This window comes from Haliotis cracherodii, unplaced genomic scaffold, assembly GCF_022045235.1.
Source record: "Haliotis cracherodii isolate W230 unplaced genomic scaffold, xgHalCrac1.p SCAF_10, whole genome shotgun sequence".
In the NCBI taxonomy this organism is placed as follows: Eukaryota; Metazoa; Mollusca; class Gastropoda; order Lepetellida; family Haliotidae; genus Haliotis; species Haliotis cracherodii.
In genome coordinates this window covers 18308116-18329298 of record NW_027266265.1, presented here as the reverse complement: position 1 = coordinate 18329298, position 21183 = coordinate 18308116, and the positions used below count along the sequence as shown (strand labels likewise).

The 21183-nt window shown below is 42.6% G+C and overlaps 1 protein-coding gene across 4 annotated transcripts in view; it reads left to right on the top strand.

The window, feature by feature from the left end:
- LOC139454159 (sodium-dependent dopamine transporter-like) overlaps positions 1-21183 on the top strand; it is an 85892-nt gene that overhangs the window by 34242 nt on the left and 30467 nt on the right. For all 4 annotated transcript variants that reach the window (XM_071235698.1, XM_071235695.1, XM_071235697.1 and 1 more), the window contains exons 3-5: positions 8021-8152; positions 9844-10081; positions 17266-17404. In XM_071235698.1, coding sequence (XP_071091799.1) covers positions 8021-8152; positions 9844-10081; positions 17266-17404 — 509 coding nt within the window. The remainder of the gene's footprint in view (positions 1-8020; positions 8153-9843; positions 10082-17265; positions 17405-21183) is intronic.

The window sequence follows — 21183 nt, the reverse complement described above, 5'->3', positions numbered from 1 at the left end:
TTACAAATCAGTATATCGTGTAGTGTATTTGTTTTTCTAGGCTGCTTCCCTATTTTGATCTCGTATTAAGAGTACGAACGTTCACTGTTGAACTGTTGAAGAATATGCCAATGAAAGCTATCCTAATGATTATATATCAATATGTGTCGTTCAAAGAAAAAGTATTATTACAGTTTATTACCGCATGTACGGTTTTTTGTGTTGTCTTTCGTGGTACCTGTATACAAACAATGAAGTGACATTGGCTGTCGCTACAATGGTTGGTTTAGTTGAGAGGGTATGCTAGAGAAAGGCTGAAATAGGAAGAAAATTGTGATGCATCGGTAGTTCGATCAGTTGTTTGACCCCTATACATGCGATAACAGTAAACGTAATAGATATGTGCCTTCGGGAAAGACTATTATAACCTATTATAATATAATTAAAGTATCAATATCAAGAAAAGCTCGCACCGCAACGCAACGCAACGCACCGCACCGCACCGCACCGCACCGCACCGCACCGCGACGCAGGCAGTGGCGAATTTCTTGACTACATAATGAAATTCCGCTTTAATGAGAATAACAGACTTCACTGATTACACAAAAGACCCTTCACATGAATTAGAATGTAACATGAACGATTGTATCATTTTAAAGAGTCATTGGGAAGGACGGTAAGCACAAACCTTTTGATAGATATTTTCGGATGAGCGAATCATGGTTACGTAGTATTATCTATTATATACTATCTAGTAATGCGGCATATATACGTCCCTAGATGTGTTGCCTGGATTCACGGATGTCTCTAAACCTGTTTTGGCTTGTGCCACATGTTCCCGTGTTTTTTTTCGGATGAAATATTGGCGTGCCTTTGCAAGTGTTTGTGACGGGTGCCACCGGTGGGGCAGGATACGTTCACCTCTTCGCGAACACCTGGTATCATCACTATTTGATAGAGCTCATGATATAGTCGGAATCGTACAACCGACTCTGCTTCATGCAGATATTTCTTTATGAATATTGAAAGGGCTTTGTCGCTTTTATCTAACAGGGTACAATAAAATACTGTCCAAAATCCACGTCATAACCCATTTACTTACCCAACAAAAACTCACTCACTTACTCTTATCAAATGTAACTGGCATCCATTCAAAAGAAGAAATAGCTTGTACAGTTGGTAGAACTGACAACACATATTTAGTTTATCACATGCCACATATAAGACTTTAGTGCATCATTGTTTAACGCCCAACCCACTCACTCGCACACTCTTAACACATTCAAAGGTCACAATCCCTCTTTCATTGTCAAAGACATGATGTACAGAGTTGCGTCCCTCATCCGTTACAGGATCTGCTGATCGTTAGTTCGAATCCACAATTCGCGAGTATGACACTGTTTGTCCCATACATATCTTGCTTAGCAAAATAGTAAACCTCCACGATCTGTGTGATGTTCAGTTATCCGCCAACATTTATCTTCAGATTATGACAAATATTTTCTTAAAAATCTGATTTTGTACCGATCAATATGAGGTGAGGTGAAATAGGGTTTAACGTCGCATTCAAGATTATTGCACGTATATAGCGACGTGCATGCATGAGTGTGTGTGGCTGTGTGGCCGCAGTTTAACAATATCACACTCAGACACAGTATACTGACTCCGAGCCGACCAGTCCTTTTAGTTCCTTAATGCCAAGTGCCAGGCAGGGTAAGAACAAGTACCATCTTATACCGTCTTTTGGTATGACACGGACGGGGATCGAACCCCGGACCGTCCGCTCTCCGGGCAGATGTCTCCGCCACAAGACTACGGAAGCAGTCTGTATCGAACAAAACCAGACAGACATGAAGACTCATTCAGAGTTTTCAGAGCTCCATACTAGTATACATTTTATATAGCGGTCGGGTAGCCTAGTGTTTAAAGCGTTCGCTCGTCACGCCGAAGACCCGGGTTCGTTTCCCCACATGGGTACAATGTGTAAAGCCCATTTCTGGTGTCCCCGCCGTGATATTGCGGCGTAAAACTATACTCACTCACTCACTTTATAAGAAGTGTTTACTTTCTAATATCCACAATGTCTGTGTTCCTTTAACTACGGCAAGAACCCGTACAATGCAAAGATGAGTATTTGCAGGGAGACACACTAACCAATGGTGTATATGTAAATTATACACCTAGGCTACTAAATATTGTTCAACTCACACCGTCATGTTCTGACACTACAAGTGGCAATCTACTACTAGAAACAATTTCAATGAACTGACGTAACCCTGGCGACGACGAAGCCACCTACGCTGTCACCTCATCATCACTTCCTATTCTCAGTTGGTACTGTGATCCGGGGGAGTAATTTATCGATTAGAATTGCCTCCTGGAATCGTTACACATGTGACAGTGCGGGTGAGCACAGTTTTCACAACTGAAAACAAGACTTTCAAAGGATAAAGAACAGCATCATCACCATGTATGCAGTTGATGGAGACATGTATTGATACTATGAGCCTCTGGTTATCACAAGGATGAGTATGGATGACATGCACGTGTTTTAGTGCACAATAATAAAGTGGATTAAAATCCAGCTGAATGACGATGGACGGTTAATAATCGAGTCTGGATCAGACAAACCAGTGATTTATAATATGTGATGTAGGATGACATGGTGTAGGGTGAGGTATGCCGACATGGTGTAGAGTGTGCTAGTGGTATGCCGACATGGTGTAGGGTGTGGTATGCCGACATGGTGTAGGGTGTGGTAGTCGTATGCCGACATGGTGTAGGGTGTGCTAGTGGTATGCTGACATGGTGTAGGGTGAGGTATGCCGACATGGTGTAGGGTGTGCTAGTGGTATGCCGATATGGTGTAAGGTGTGCTAGTGATATGCCGACATGGTGTAGGGTGAGGTATGCCGACATGGTGTAGGGTGTGCTAGTGGTATGCCGACATGGTGTAGGGTGAGGTATGCCGACATGGTGTAGGGTGTGCTAGCGGTATGCTGACATGGTGTAGGGTGTGCTAGTGATATGCTGACATGGTGTAAGGTGTGGTATGCCGACGTGGTGTAGGGTGTGGTAGTGGTATGCCGACATGGTGTAGGATGTGCTAGTGGTATGCTGACATGGTGTAGGGTGTGCTAGTGATATGCTGACATGGTGTAGGGTGTGGTAGTGGTTTGCGGACATGGTGTAGGGTGTGCTAGTGGTATGCCGACATGGTGTAAGGTGTGGTATGCCGACATGGTGTAGGGTGTGGTAGTGGTTTGCGGACATGGTGTAGGGTGTGGTATGCCGACATGGTGTAGGGTATGGTATGCTGACATGGTGTATGGTGTGCTAGTGGTATGCCGACATGGTGTAGGGTGTGGTATGCTGACATGGTGTAGGGTGTGCTAGTGGTATGCTGACATGGTGTAGGGTGTGGTAGTGGTATGCCGACATGGTGTAGGGTGTGCTAGTGATATGCCGACATGGTGTAAGGTGTGGTATGCCGACATGGTGTAGGGTGTGGTATGCCGACATGGTGTAGGGTGTGCTAGTGGTATACCGACATGGTGTAGGGTGTGCTAGTGGTATGCTGACATGGTGTAGGGTGTGGTAGTGGTATGCCGACATGGTGTAGGGTGTGCTAGTGATATGCTGACATGGTGTAGGGTGTGGTAGTCGTATGCCGACATGGTGTAGGGTGTGCTAGTGATATGCTGACATAGTGTAGGGTGTGGTAGTCGTATGCTGACATGGTGTAGGGTGTGGTAGTGGTATGCCGACATGGTGTTGGGTGTGCTAGTGATATGCTGACATAGTGTAGGGTGTGGTAGTCGTATGCTGACATGGTGTAGGGTGTGGTAGTGGTATGCCGACATGGTGTAGGGTGTGGTAGTCGTATGCCGACATGGTGTAGGGTGTGGTATGCCGACATGGTGTAGGGTGTGGTAGTGGTATGCCGACATGGTGTAAGGTGTGCTAGTGGTATGCCGACATGGTGTAGGGTGTGGTATGCCGACATGGTGTAAGGTGTGGTATGCCGACATGGTTTAGGGTGTGGTATGCTGACATGGTGTAGGGTGTAGTAGCGGTATGCCGACATGGTGTAGGGTGTGGTATGCCGACATGGTTTAGGGTGTGGTATGCTGACATGGTGTAGGATGTAGTAGCGGTATGCCGACATGGTGTAGGGTGTGGTATGCTGACATGGTGTAGGGTGTGCTAGTGGTATGCTGACATGGTGTAGGGTGTGGTAGGCCGACATGGTGTAAGGTCTGGTAGTGGTATGCCGACATGGTGTAGGGTGTAGTAGCGGTATGCCGACATGGTGTATGGTGTGCTAGTGATATGCCGACATGGTGTAGGGTGTGGTATGCTGACGTGGTGTAGGGTGTGCTAGTGGTATGCCGACATGGTGTAGGGTGTAGTAGCGGTATGCCGACATGGTGTAGGGTGTGCTAGTGATATGCCGACATGGTGTAGGGTGTGGTATGCTGACGTGGTGTAGGGTGTGCTAGTGGTATGCCGACATGGTGTAGGGTGTAGTAGCGGTATGCCGACATGGTGTAGGGTGTAGTAGCGGTATGCCGACATGGTGTAGGGTGTAGTAGCGGTATGCCGACATGGTGTAGGGTGTGGTATGCTGACATGGTGTAGGGTGTGCTAGTGGTATGCCGACATGGTGTAGGATGTAATAGCGGTATGCCGACATGGTGTAGGGTGTGGTATGCTGACATGGTGTAGGGTGTGCTAGTGGTATGCTGACATGGTGTAGGGTGTAGTAGCGGTATGCCGACATGGTGTAAGGTCTGGTAGTGGTATGCCGACATGGTGTAGGGTGTAGTAGCGGTATGCCGACATGGTGTAAGGTGTGGTATGTCGACATGATAATAATTAATACCCCTTTCTTCAATATGGGACACAGTTCAGAGCATGTTTGTCATGTGTATATCAATTTCCTTTGACGGTCAAATCTATAAAACGTCGGAGCCAGACTGCTGAAAATTGAATAATTATTGATCAAACTATTTGTAGGGCAATTGAATTGTCACGTTGTTTTTGTATTCGCGTGTTCAGCCTAAAACCCGCTTAGATTCTAGCAGTCTGCTGAATTACTCGGGTCAGGTACCGACAGTGGTCGAGCTTACGAGCGTCAATCCTCGACGTGATGGCACCTCAGTGTAGGTGCCCACCCGGTACTATGGAACCTGACACGAACCATAATCCACAGGGAGTGTTGGAGTTCTGTCAGTCGGGATATACAACACTGTTCCTTTCCGCTCTTCCAATACAAGAACGACTCATTAACCTGTTTGTTGCTTGTACTGAGAACAAAAAACGGACAGCATGTGAAAGGGAGTGGAAACAATTCTAAACGCGTGATGTTTTTTATGCGAAGCACCTGTCATTACAGTTAAGAGATGTGAGTGAACGGTTTGCGCTTCTGGATCTTGGTTGATTGGACGCCCTGCACATGCCCGGATGCAACACAGGGAAAGAACACACCTCTGTTTCCGGTCTCCTTTCATAAGACAATGAGTTATGGTAAAAACGCTGAATCGTTACCAGAATATCACCTTTGATCAGATACACACATGATTACAGACACAGCCTTCGACTGCTTGATTATGATTTATACACACCTGATGGGCTGATACAGTTGTTATGAATGCCCAAACTATGGATACAGCAAAGAGTTGTACTTCAATATGCGTTAATACGTTTTGGCACTCTCGCCCATAGAGTATGAACCAAAACTATTTATACATATTTTATCTTCATATCTTAATGCTTGACGTGTGTGATTTAGGGATATTTCAGCTGCATACGTGTGTACTCAAACTCACTGTTTAATTGATTCAGATTTATGAGGGAATTCGTTAAACGTTGTTTTCCCTTCAACATGTTGTCGCGTGTGTTAGCGTTAAGTGAGGATACGATATATGAATATACAACTTCTTGGTTACAGTGACGTTTCGATGTAGGTTCTAACACCATTATCAAGCCCCTAATTGAGTAAAGAAGTTGTTCATCCACATATCTTACCGTCACTTAGTACTCGTCACATTCAGTCATCTTCGTCACATTGTGAACTATATCAACCAATGTTTAACACATACTATGGAGAAACACAATACCTATCATATATAGTGGTTGTAACGGTACTTACACGTCATGACACCGGGGCAACATCAACTGTACTGAAGGACAGTTGTATCCTGTGGAATTAAAATACTAATATTCGAAAAACGTACGGCCCTGCCATCCCCATCTTGGCACCAGAAACCAAGCTGCCGTTATCAGTCTATGAGTGAAAATAGTTCCTGGAGGTAAATGAGTAAGTCATATCTCGACACGGTTCACAAATGGTACTTAAGGGTAGAATCAACCTACGTCATTATATAACGCACAAGCCACGGGGCATCCCCTAAGCCTCTTTCATACAGGAGTACAACAACGCGTTCGCTCTATATCCCGTTCGTTCAAAACGCTTATAAGCTGACGTCCAAAAGAAACTTTACCAGAGTTTGAAATCACTCTTGCTAAAAAACAACAAAACATACATGCATTAAGTAAAGTGTATTGAGAAGATCAATATATCAACATAATCAACACTGAAAATGACAATCATACCGCGACCGAGAATGACGTCAGAGCCCCCCAAAGTTGGGTGTGGTACAAAACGCGAGCTTTCAGAATCATGGACAATAGGCAGAGTACATAAACAATCGCTCACGTTCAATAACAAGTCATTAGTAGCGTGTGTGACCACCAAATGCCTCAATACACGCAAGAACTCTTCGACGCACAGAAAAAGACGTCTGATTAGGTCACGTGGGATTTGACGCCATTCTTCTTGGAGGGCCAAGATCAGTTCTTGTCGGTTGGCTTGAGAGTGTGGTCGTTGTCGAACACGACGATCCACCAAGTCACAGAGGTATTCTATGGGGGACATGTCGGGTGAGCGTGCAGGCCACGGCAGGGCGTTGACGTTGTTGGCTGCGAGGAAGTAAGTGACAATTCTGGCTGTATGGGCTCTAACTTTGTCATGCTGATAAATGACACCACGTGGCTGCTGTTGGAGAAATGGTAGGACAATTGGACGAAGAATGTTATCCATGTAACGCTGAGCTGTCAAGTTTCCCTCAACGATGACCAGCGGTTTCCTCTCCTGCCCACAGATCCCTCCCCACACCATGACACTCCCTCCACCATATGGTACGACCTCCTGCACGCAACACGCCACTGTTCGTTCACCCCTTCGGCGGTAAACACGGTGTCTTCCATCAGCCCTAAACATACAGAATCGACTTTCGTTAGTGAAGACAACCCTCTGCCAGTCACGTCGTTGCCAACGTCGTACAGTCCGGGCCCATCTCAATCGCAGACGACGATGTTGCGCTGTCAATTGCTGTCCTCTGTATGGTCTAAAAGCCCTGATTCCATGAGCCCTGAGTCTCCTGGCCACTGTCTGTCGACTAACCCTGTGACCTAAGGCATTTGTCGCCGATGACGTCACTGTTAGGAAGCGATTTCGGAGGTGAAAGGTACGCAAGTACCGGTCATCATGGGGCGTGGTCACCCTGGGTCTGCCTGTTCTTGGCCTGTCAGCGGTCCGTCCTGTTTGTCTGTAACGTTGCATCAAGTTGGTAACTGCAACACGGGAGCAACCGAAGGTTCGTGCAATATGGGCATACCCAAGGCTCGTTCACGTTGTTTGACTGTGAGTCGTGGCATTTCTTTTGTGTTTTTTTATCACTGTAGGTGTCTGACCTGCCGTTGCAATCGTTTTATACCCTTACCCGCACGTGCATTTGCAGTTGTCCGTGGTGCACGTGTTTTTCACTTTTTCTCGTGTTATCTCGCTAAATGTAACAGACGATTAACATTTTTTGCATACACTATTGTTGTATTTAGGATATGTGTTTTAGATAGACTTCATCGTAAAAAAAATTATACTTTGTCTGAAATTTATATTTTCAGTTGGTAAAGTTTCTTTTGGACGTCAGTTTAGTTGTATTTCGTGTTTGTACATGGTGTATTTGTTCTTTTAAAGGAGCGTTCCTGGCCCCTTATTTCTCTGTCCTGCTTCTGGGAGCTATGCCGGTGTTCCTGATGGAGATGTGTATGGGGCAGTTCAACAGACAGGGGCCTATCACAGTGTGGAAGATATCGCCCATGTTTAAAGGTACGTTTTCTGGCAGCACCAATTATTGTTTGTTTTTTGTGTGTTGTTCAACGCCATACTTAACAATATTCAAGTGACCTGTACATAATCGAGTCAGGACCAGACAAACAAGTGATTAGTATCATGAGCAACGTCTTGGGGAAAGCTCGGGTTGTTAAAACATCGATCCACAGAATTGGGATACGATGACATCGATCATCGATCCACGCAATTGGGATACGATGACATGCATCAACCAAGTCAGCGAGTCTGACCAGCCTATCCCGTTAGTCGCCTCTTACCATAAGCATAGTCGCCTCATACGGCATGCAAGGGTGGCTGAAGACCTATTCTACCCCGGTTTAGTTGAGATAGAAGTAGCACATAGAAGTGATATTAGTAGTGGTAGTGATGGCAGTTGTACTAATTGTATTGAGTAGTGGTAGTGATGGCAGTTGTACTAATTGTATTGAGTAGTGGTAGTGATGGCAGTTGTACTAATTGTATTGAGTAGTGGTAGTGATGGCAGTTGTACTAATTGTATTGGAGGCAGCAATGTTTATCAGTGTCCGACTTCGCCGCGCATGTGTAGATTGCATCTAACGTACCATGGGTCGCCAAACCCTCCATATTCGTTATACATAGAAGGATTTTTGGAATAATATGCTATATAACCAATGTTATATTTGGGATAACACATTTTTAGTAACGTACAAATTCTTGTACTTTGGCATTGTGTATTCATAGCTTTCGGCCATGGGAGTCGTGCCAATTTCCACTTGTCAGAGGGGTACACAAAGTACGTGATCTAGACTACCAGTTGTCGGACTGCCATTTTTGCGGAAGCTGAGTGGGTTAGATCTCTGACTTTGTGTGCTGTCGATTCGCTGCTCTACTCCGAGTCTGTCGAATCCCGGATTGGACTGAACCCGATAAAGTACTAACATTTGTACTTCACTAAGAAAGTGGTATCTCAAATATTACGTTTGTTACATTTGATCACTTTCTAAATGGCATTGTGTATTAATATGGAACAGTCATATGACATAAGTGGTAAAAGTCCCCACGTGAAGGATTGATTCTAACGGCCAGAGGCTGTTAGTTATGTCTGTATTAGACGAACATAAACATGCAAAAAGCTGGTGGGTTCGGTTTGAACAATATTTCATGTATATGACGCCATTTTACTTTGAAGCCAAAGGTTACACAAGTCTTGGAATGTCCAAGTTTGTGAATCCCAGCATGCTATGGTACTGAGAAACAAAGGATTATAAATGGTAGAAACCGGGTACACATGATCACCGGATCCCTGCACCACTATGGGACGCAACTCTTCACAGCCAGCCAGTTGCGTCGTATCATTGAGTGAGTGAGTTTGGTTTAACGCCGCTTTGAACAGTATTCCAGTTATATCACGGCGTGTCAGCTTAATGTGGGAGGAAAGCCCGTAGAGATACATGTCTCAGACGTTTATCACCTCGGTGTAATCCACGAGCACAGGTATGGTGCTGACAAACCTAGAAACAAGGGCGAACCGGAATTCGATCCAACAATCATAGGTTTCTAGGGTGCCCAATGGACGCAACTCTGCACAGCGAATCGCGGCGCCTTAGACGACTGGGCCACCCGTGCCCCTCGCATATCATTATGCCACCAATGTTCCATACTAGCTTTGAAGTAGCTCAGTGTTAATGTTCTCTGTCTGGTTGCAGGTATAGGGTTTGCCTCCTGCTTCATGGCTTACATCGTTGCCTTCTACTACAACATCATCATCGGCTGGAGCTTCTTCTACCTGTTCTCCTCCTTCACGTGGACGTTGCCCTGGACGACCTGCAACAACGACTGGAACAGCCCCGACTGTTGGGAGGTGGAGTGGTCCAATAACGAAACCCACAACAATAGGTCCTACAACGACAACACGTCCGTCTCCTCTACTATGGAGTTCTTTGAGTAAGTCAAATTATAAAGAGATTATAACATATTATATATCTGACTGTTGTAATATATTGTAGTCGGTGAGTATTGTTTTGTGCTGTTTTATAAATACCCCAGCCATATCACGGCTTTACACAGCGCACTTCTGTGGGTTATCGAACCCGGATTTTCGGTACGTCGAACCATTGCTTTAACCATAGGCTACTCCATTGACCTTCTGTAATCTGTTTTATATGTAAGCAACTAAACCCTTTCCATAATCATGAAAAATATCTAGTAAAAAGTCCATTGTACTATTCCGACTATTTTTAAAAGCATGTGCTTATGAATCACGAAAAAAAGTGATGATACCAAGTGTTTGCGAAAAGGTGAGCTTATCCTGCCCCGCGGTGGCACATGTCACAAACACATGCAAAGGCATGTCAAGTGTACTCCACATGTCTACAAAAACAACAACATTTGAAAGCTTTAATAAGGATTTGACTGCTGTGATCATTCTAAACAAGAGGTGTATGACTTTCTTTGAAATTTACGCCGGCAGAGCATACGTGATTGTTGTGAAATGTAGACGCCAAAGGGTGGAACAGCTTGAAAAGCGTTCTAAGTACAGGGAAAGGTGAAGCTTGATCTAAACTAAAAGGCTGTCTGACAATACATTTTATGACATCTCTTCGGGATTAGGATATGAGGAATAGATTTTCTTTACAGTATTAGTATCTTATATCCTGTCTCTTTCGTTTGGTGAACCCGATGACAGTGACAGTGTATATTTCAAAGGTTATGGTCAAATAACTTTATCAATTAAAGAAAGACATCGAGCGATACCCACAGACAGGAATACCTCAAGTAACACGTGACCAAAATACGTCACCGTTGAATTTCCTGTCTGCACAGAACTCAAGCGTTATAACTACTAGTTACAACTAATGTGTAGAAAACTTTCATGCGCCGAAAATAGCCCAATAATGTATAAGCTTCGTTTGGGGATGAAGCAGCGCTTGGAATGAGCGCTCGATGAATACCTTTAACAGCTGAAGAAAAAACGTGAGGATGCCGGATAGAACAATGGAACTCCACCTATGCTTGCTAAACAGTGCGTTTGTTTATAAGAGGCTCACTGACACGCACACCCCAGGCGTTAAACAACCGGGGGTACACTGTAATCACATGTAATAGATGAGGAAATGACAATTCAGTTGGTGAAAGATGCTAATTCTTCTATCGGGAAACAATTAACAGTTCGTCTGACACCACCAAAGAATGACAAAATGGATTCTTTTGATCTACAGTACATGTTGCTTTTCAAGTTCAAGGATGGAAGGACATTTCATATTTGCAACTTTAGATTCATCGACTGCTTTTAAGATGCTTGGCCTGTGAAATAGTGTAATTATTCAAGGGGGCTATATGACTAGGTATTACGGTTTTTAGTGGAGAGAGGGACGGTCGGGTAGCCTAGTGGTTAAAGCATTTGCTCGTCACGCCGAAGGCCCGGGTTCGATTCCCGACATGGGTATGATGTGCGAAGGCCATTTCTGGTGTCCCCCGTCGTCATGCTTAAAGTAGAGTAGATCCATCCTCACTCGGTCACTTATAGTGGACGTCTCTAATAACCCATGCTTGCTAGAGATGTCTAAATGGATTAGGCGATCAGGCGAGGTGACGTGGTTGAGTGCATATCATCGGATTTCAGTTATGTGGATCGATGATCATGCTGTCAGTCACTGGATTGTCTGGTCCAGACTCGATTACTAAGAGACCGCCGTCATATAGCTGATTATTACGGAGTGCGGTGTTAAACATAACACGAACAAATAATAGTGGGGACCACGTCGCAAATAGTATGCATGCTTAAAAGGATTGATACACGAGAATATAAATACGATGTGATCCATCATCTGTGTATATCTGTCTAGTTCACACGTTTTCTCATGACATCTAGAGGCAGGAACTGCCCTGTCGTCAAAGAAGCAGCGAGTCGTTTTGCAGAGTTGCGGCCCTTTGGCGTGCCATGATCCAATGTTCGAATCCAAGAATCTCCCTGATATGGTCACCAAAGTGATCAATGTCTAATACAAGAACTTTATCGCCTGCTTTGTTCTCACATGCAGCTTACAATCTTTGATATACTGAAAGAAGCGTAAAATACAGCAACTGATTCTAATCACACGAACTTGTAAACTACGCTATAGATGCTTCTGGTAAGATGCAACTAACGGGATCAGGTGGTCAGGTTCGCTGACTTGGTTGACGCATGTCATCGTATCCCATTTGCGTTGATCGAAGCTCATAATGTCAATCACTGGATTGTCTGGTCCAGACTCGATTATTTACAGACCGCCATCATATAGCTGGAATATTGATGAGTGCGGCCACAAAACGCCATAAATTACTCCATATGAGATTTGGGTAGGTGATTACCATTTGTGTGGTTGATATCAAAGGCTGATAACATCCCCCTGATATCACATGTAACATATGTAACAGCGCTCACATCCACGTAGTCTGACACGAATCCGGTATCACAGGAATGGGTAGCACATCCGGTGACTAATCGAGACGAGTGATTTAAATTCAGACCTTGGTCAAGCTAAAAGTGCCTCGAATGTTTCTCCCGAGCAATAGAAGTCTCCACTTTCGTCACGATCAATGTTTCTATCCCGCCAGTCAAGCCACAACGTTATTACAATACAAAAAATCGTTTGAAAAAACGGAGTAGGATATAGTGTCAGACATATATTTGTCAAGGACTGTCAAACCTAGAGATTAGTTTGACTGTTGAAATAGTGAGTGAGTGAGTCAGTTGGGTTTAACGACGCTTTTAACAGCATTCCGGTTATATCACGGCATGTCACTTCGGTGTAACCCACGAGAACGGGTATGGTGCTGACAAACCTAGTAACATAATCGCGGCGAACCGGGATTCGAACCCACAATTATAGGTTTCTGGCGTGCCCAAGGGACTGCAACTCTGCGCCTTAGACGACTGGGCCACCCGACCCCCCGACTGTTGAAATAAAGTATTAGGAGCCAGCGGCCCATGGTACAATATTCGGTCCATCATTAACATTTATATGCTTAGTGTTTGGAGTCTAACATTCATATCATGGTATATAAAAGTTGCAACATTTCTAATTACAGTTTCATTGTTTACCGCCATAAGCATATTGAATTTAGCAAGAGTAGGATGTACAAAATACTTCTGTGGTAAATACTGAAGACGAAGTTCATCATAAGCGTTACAAATTAATAAAAAATGATATTCATTCTCGACATATCTTTGGTTGCAACTATTGCACAATCTCTGCTCTCGTGGAGTATTAACGTATCTACCAGTCTCAATATGGAGAGTGTGGGAGCTACAGCGAAACTGGGCTAGTGCAACACGAAATTTGTTGATAGTGATAGCAGACAAATACAACTCTAGACTAAATGAATTTTTGAAAAGTGTATAGTGGAACATTTTAGAACTATTTGCTAAAGACCAATGCCAGCCCTGTTCGTAAGCAAATTTTAACCGATCTTCACATTCGGAAGTAAATGATTCGGGGCAAATAACATATTGGTTCTCCCATATATATCCAAATCCAAGGCTGTATAAAAGAGTTTTGACTTTTGTAGCCCAAATATTAGGAGTTCAATTCATAATTATTAATACTCACGTTGTCTTTGGTTGTCTGTTAAACACGTTTTCTCTCAAACAAACCTGTGAAATCATAGTCTATCAGTAATGTCAACCCTGATCATACAGAACATTAAAAGATCAGCGTTAATCAGTTTGTTACTCACTGAGAAACAAACGGAAGTATGTCATTTTGAATTTGAAATAATAAATACAATACTACGTTTTCGTGTGTTGTACTTTCTTAACATTGTAGAAATACATTCGTGCATGTTTCATGGTCACAATGAAATCCATTATAGTTTTTAATTCGGTTTTGACAGAAATAATGTTATCTTACATCAAGTTCTTTACTGACGAGAGTGAATCTATGCAGAGATATCGACTGTCTGTTGATTCAGTACAAAGTCTCTCACAAGTCAACAGAGCTTCTCTGATAGCATCAGTCATAGATGGTGGAGCTCCATCAACTGGCGTGTCTGGGACACTGCCGTGTTGTGTACAAGTACTGGTTACCTACGCCTGATTATATCCAGTAATTGTAAACAAACAAAACATGGAGGCCTTCAGACGATGTAGACATGGGGTAGTTATCACCAGTAGCTGCATCCAATCACAGGATTGTCTGGTCCTTACTCGACTCTTTACAGGCTGTCTTCTTTTTTTAGAATGTTGCTGAGTGCGGCGTTATAGGAGATGTACAGAAAACTATCAATATGGGATTAAATCATTTACAAAGCATATTAAAACAAGTATCTTGAAAGATAAAACTCGATATTTGTGACAAAAAAGCCCGTTAAAACCTACTCGTCCTCCGGAAACTACCGAGAGTTAATGAGCATAGTTGTCATCGCGTGACGTGGCGTCAAAGTGGAGAGTTGACTTGCAAACAAGATAAATAGAAGGATATTAGTGGCATACATGTACATTCAGCTCACTACAAGCACTGTGACTCTACTCGTCTTGTAATACAAAAAAAACATTCACCAGTATAACATGGACTACCCTATATTAGAGAGAGACACAAACGAAGAATGAAATAAATATATTTAACAACAAACAAATGAAATGACAATATCACACTATAAATACCTGTCAAAATTTCTCTCAAAATGTAACCAAATTCAGGATTATGTCACCTAAAACAGTTTTTGTCAAACAATGACTTATCCCAGAATTTGGCTGGAAATGACTGAAATAATCGTCAGTGTTGGATCCAGAGGCGAGATTCGGGGCAGTAAACCATCCCCACCCCGAACCCCCCTCCTTTTGAAATCCACAACCAGTAAAAACTTCCCTCCTCACCGAGGGTAAAAGCAGTTCGTTTGAGAAAAACTGGATCCGCCTCTGATTAATGATAATCGATAATAAACATGTATCAAATAAAACTGACACACAAATACTTTTTTCACGTTAACATTTATCTAAAATCATTCCCGAGGCAATTTGTACTTGGTATTTTTTTTATTTTTCATTTTTCATGACCAAGACATCTTCATGTATATCATCTACCCTGTTTTCATATAGAAAGGTTTATGTAATGTACAAAAATGAGGCTGCCAATCCCCTTTTGGGACGCGGGATTCAGGGGTCTATTTAGAGGGTATTCGGTACTCAGCGATGTGGTACGCGGGACTCAGTAATTTTACTACATGGTATGCAGATTCAATATTTATATAAATATTGATGGTGTACTCAAAAGTATCCTTCATATATTTACTTTTTTCGATATTTTTTCAGTAATTGTACTTGAAATCGCACCTTTTCTCAATGCTTTTGAGATTGTGTTCAGTAGTATTCCGGTTTCAGGGGTGAGCAAATGAGTCACAGAGTAAAAAATTAGATGGTATTTGGGATTCAGGAGACGAGGGGTTGGCACCCTAAAAATGTAGAAAAGTTCATCCTGCATATTTTGTGAATCCAATAAGAGAGACCTTTCCGCAGAATCAGACAAGGGTTTCAAGTACACAAGACCAGGAACTGAATATGTGAATTTATGTACACTAAAATTGTGCCAAAAATATAACCTTAACATGTAATATGATCAATGTGCATGGTCCTTTGTAATTGTTGTACGAGGGGAGTCAGTCATGGATTATATGTAGCAATAAATGCGAAATTTATTTTCGTAACCAAGTTCGTTTAGTATGTGTGGACTCTCTCATAGACAGATGCCTCTAAAAGCAAGAAACACAAAACAGCATGTTCAGGCGGGTTCCATTTTCTTCCTCGCTGACATCGCTTTTCCAAACTTTCCTCCTCGTTAAATCGGCCCTTTCGCTTGAAAATTTCTAGAAATGACACTTTGTACGTTTGTTTGATGAACTTGTGCAGTCGTACGCCCACACAATACCCATTTCTGCGTCTTCAATACAGAGAATAACGGAAAATGACTTCATTGTCATGAAGATTTATGCACTGTAAACGAAACAAAATGGTGGATGTCTCTCTATGATGACGTCACAGTTACAGCTCGGCCTTTAGCTGGGATTTCAATATGCATGCACGCTGGTTGTGGGATCAGGGCGGTTGTTTGATGCTTTTAAGATAACAATAAAACCACATATGGCTCTTGGTTTGGTGTCAAATGTTCTTTGTAAGACTATTTAACATGTGTTTACAAGATTTTTTGCTAACAAAAAGTAGCACTATCCATTATCCACATACATATGTAGGATAGATATAGAATATGTTGTTGGTTGGTTGGTTTGTTGTTTGATGCCGCACTCAGCAATATTCCAGCTATGTGACGGCGGTCTGTAAATAATCGGGTCTGGACCAGACAACCCAGTGATCGATATCATGAGCATCGATCCACGCAATTGGGATCGATGACCGTGCATAAACCAAGTCAGCGAGCCTGACCACCCGATCCCGTTAGTCTCCTTTTACGGCAAGCATGGGTCGCTTATAGAATATGTACCAAGACTGACCGGTTGTTAGGAGATGAGGTGAAATAGAGTTTAACGTCAAGATTATTGCACATAAATAGCGACGTGCTAGCCCACTGAGATACCATGCCGCAGTTTAACAGCCGCAGCGCCAGACAGGGTAAGAACAAGTACCATCTTTTAACGTCTTTTGGTATGATGCGGCCGGGGATCGAACCTCGGACGTCAGCCTCTATTGCGACCATCTTCGAGCCAAATGCATTAATTCAGTTCCTACACGGCAGTTACCTGTGCGAAAGCTGATATTTCTATTCTCATATATGTCACTGTGTTATATCGATTTGTTCATGTTGCTTGTGCGGGTTGAATGTGTCAACAGTCATATATAAAACTTAAACCCAGGAGATATGGACTTGTGAACTTGTGTGTGTGGTATAATGACTGATATGACGTAATATGTTAAAGGCCAAAATCACTGATTCACATCCCTGCATCACGATAAACACATATATATAAGCGTACATTTGGACCTACAGTCGCGTCATGTGACTGAAGATTGTGAGTGTTGCTATATATTGTGCTGATGTCTATAAATAGAACTAAATGCGTATTCACTATGCCTCGGATTAGTTATTAAGTATTCGGTTTACGAGCATCCTGGTCATGTAGCGTTCTGTTTCCCACAGACGGGGTGTCCTGAATCTCCACAAGAGTTCTGGTATAGATGACCTTGGTCCGGTGAGATGGCAGCTGGCACTGTGCACTCTGCTGACCTTCACCCTCCTGTACTTCTGCCTGTGGAAGGGGGTGAAGAGCACAGGCAAGGTACGTATTGTTTTTCTTGAACATGTCAATTCTGGTTAATTATGGGAACCATTGTAGAAGGTTGTATTGTTGTTTTCCCCCCTTCCCTTTCTGTGAGACAAATGGTTGACATTAACCATTTTAAATAGTTACGGAATTGTTTATCAGTTCAGGTGAATACTGACTCCTAGCCATTCCTTGTTTTATCCCCTTAATGCCGAACTAGGCAGGGCAACAACGAAGTGTTTGTATTGTACAAACATTAAAATAAAGACACGTTTTTAGTCAAATTCCAATTCATAACTCGATAGAGGATGGTTCAAAATATAAGTGATAGTTACAATTAACATATTGAGCCGTTTTGACAAAGAAAGATGTAGAAGATAAAGACCTCTGGTCAATTCGACAAAATAGTTAACTGTACAAACAACTCTTAAATATAACCATATATACAGGTATGTGAAAAGTACATGCTTTTAAACGTTCGAGTTAGCCATATTCCGGCTATTTGGCACAGCGGCCTGTAATGATAAAATCTGGACCAGACAAACCAGTGACTGATATCAGCAACGTCCCACGTTGTCTGATGAGTGAGTATGGTTTTACGCCGCTTTTAGCAATATCCAGGAACATCACAGTGGGGGACACCAGAAATTGGCGTCACACATTTTACCCATGTCGGGAATCGAACCCGGGTCGTCGGTGTGACAAGCGAACGCTTAAACCACCAGGCTACCCGACCGCCCCTTTTATCTGATGAAGATAACACAGGGTAAGCTATGGCCCCGTTCCACAAAGCGACCGTAGCACTACGACTGTCGTAAGTCTATGTTAAAGTATGGTAGTTACGATCGTCTAAGCGTTTAGATCGCTTTGTGAACAGGGCCAAGGTCTCACATGTACCACTCAGTATATATAACCACTCAATCCTACTATATTATAACACCAAGCATTATAGACCTGGGGCCCTATTCTAATCCTTATCCTCATGAGGTCGATTTTATGAAACGTGGCATTGCTGGGAAACAATGTCATCAGGGGCGATGGTGACACCAAATCAGCCACGTCACGCAGCCTGGACACCCGGTGTCCACTCGACAAACAGGAGGCTCTGGGAACCTTATCTTACCAAACATCCGAGGGTTTTGTCATGGAAGAACATATCTCTAAACAATCTCGACAAACATGAGGCTCTGGGAACCTTATCTTACCAAACATCCGAGGGTTTTGTCATGGAAGAACATATCTCTAAACAATCTCGACAAACATGAGGCTCTGAGAACCTTATCTTACCAAAAATCCGAGGGTTTTGTCATGGAAGAACATATCTGTAAACAATCTCGACAAACATGAGGCTCTGGGAACCTTATCTTACCAAACATCCGAGGGTTTTGTCATGGAAGAACATATCTCTGAACAATCTCGACAAACATGAGGCTCTGGGAACCTTTTCTTACCAAACATCCGAGGGTTTTGTCATGGAAGAACAGATCTCTAAACAATCTCGAAATAACAATATTGAATGGCCAACATGAAAGAAACTCAGACAAGGAATTATAAGCCATGCACCTTTAATGAATAAGTACACACATACATACGGTCACACGATGGTGCATTTACTGATTTTGTTGAAACTAAAAACGAAATGAATGTAAAAACACTAACACTAATCAGGAAGAAGCAGATAGCAATACACATGTCAACACACCAGTTTGAAACATGCAGTGTCATGTTTAATTTTAATCACTGATTCATTATCGCCGAGTGATCGTCAAAACGCCATGCAAGGCGATTCGAGGCTAAGTCTGGCACCTACATCTCATCAGCTGTTACAAATCCAGGCGTACACCAAATAGCATATAATGGGTTTGTTTCCTGTTTGTGTAAACAATTATTTGAATATCTCTCTTCAAAACAGACCTGTGGAATTGTTTACAAGCGTCATTCATTCAATTATGATAAGAACAGGTTGCTATCTAGCATTCCATTGGTTATCAACAGTTTCACTGAACAACATGCCTGTTTCCCATCGTTCACACTTCATCACATCCAGGTATAAGGCAGCGTGCTTTCATTAACCATCACTTTCTACTATAATACAATGTATCATTATACACACATTTTAACATTATATGATAACTTTTGTAATACACATAACATCATTAAAGTATGTATACTTATGTAGTAATGACATTGATGACATTGATGACAAAGTATCTTTAAGTATATTTTAACATCGGAACAGTTCCTGTTGTATCCAATATATTTAAACAAATATGTATACAAGTACTGACGTATTCAAATAAGTGTAGAATGTTTTCTACAGTAATGAAAAACACTGCCTTCAGCGCATTCGATTAACAAGGAGTTTGTGATGAACAATGATCAACCCTCGACCGAATATATACACATAAACAAATGCATAACAGAAACAATATGTTCACAGATATGATAGAAACGTAGATTAAATTGATAAGGCAACCGTGAATAAAAGGCAAATGCAACTGACTGAAAAACATTACTGTGTACATTGTGGTAATGCACCTGACATATTTCTGTGTTGTGTGACCGTATGTCAGTCTTACATGGTCCAGTAATGCACCTGACATATTTCTGTGTTGTGTGACCATATGTCAGTCTTACATGGTCCAGTAATACACCTGACATATTTCTGTGTTGTGTGACCGTATGCCAGTCTTACATGGTCCAGTAATGCACCTGACATATTTCTGTGTTGTGTGACCGTATGTCAGTCTTACATGGTCCAGTAATCCACCTGACATATTTCTGTGTTGTGTGACCGTATGTCAGTCTTACATGGTCCAGTACACGACTGAAGGTACGATGGAGATGTACATTGTGTTAAGCACAGCGTCAATCAGCTGATTATACTTACAGCTGATTATAAGCCTGTGAGCTTGTCATAGAAATGATCATATATAGACCAAATGTTCCTTTTCTTCTCCACTGATGAACGTACATATATCCTTTGTAAAAAGAAGGTTTCACATAACGTTCCATAACATTTTGAAAACAGTGAGTGAGTATGGTTTTACGCCGCTTTTAGCAATATTCCAGCAATATCACGGCGGGGGGACACCAGAAATGTGCTTCACACATTGTACCCATGTCGGGAATCGAACCCGGGTCTTCGGCGTGACGTGTTGTGAAAACAGCTATAATGAATCCATTCAAACATGCAATATGTGTTATACCTTAACTTGCAATACAGAAACAATTACAGGCGATATATTTGTTATTTTTTCACGTAGTTGAACAATGATGCCAATGATCAGTAAAGGGGCTGTAAAAAATATTAGAGTGGAACGATGTTGTTTTTTACTCAGTTGTATGAGACTCATTCAACAGCAGAAAGAGTATGCTAGTAGACACCCTTATGTATACACCCCTGTAAAGATCCGGTTTACAATTGGTCTTCAGCAACCCGTGCTTGCAAGCGGCAACTAACGGGACCGGGTGGTCAGGCTCGCTGACTTGTTTGATGCACATCATCGTATCCCAGTTAGGTACATCGGTGCTCATGATGTCAATCACTGGATTGTTAGGTCCAGACTCGATTATTTACAGACTGCCGCCATATAGCTGGAATAGTGTTGACTGCGGCGTTAAACAACAAACAAATCAACAAAACTATACAACCAACACCAACACCAATAATAACCCCCACCGCACTAACCAAAACACTAATACTAACGTTTCATCATTATGATACCCCCTCCCCTCCCGTAACCAGCATCACCTTTACAGGTGTTTGGCTTCAATGAATTGATCCATTTTTT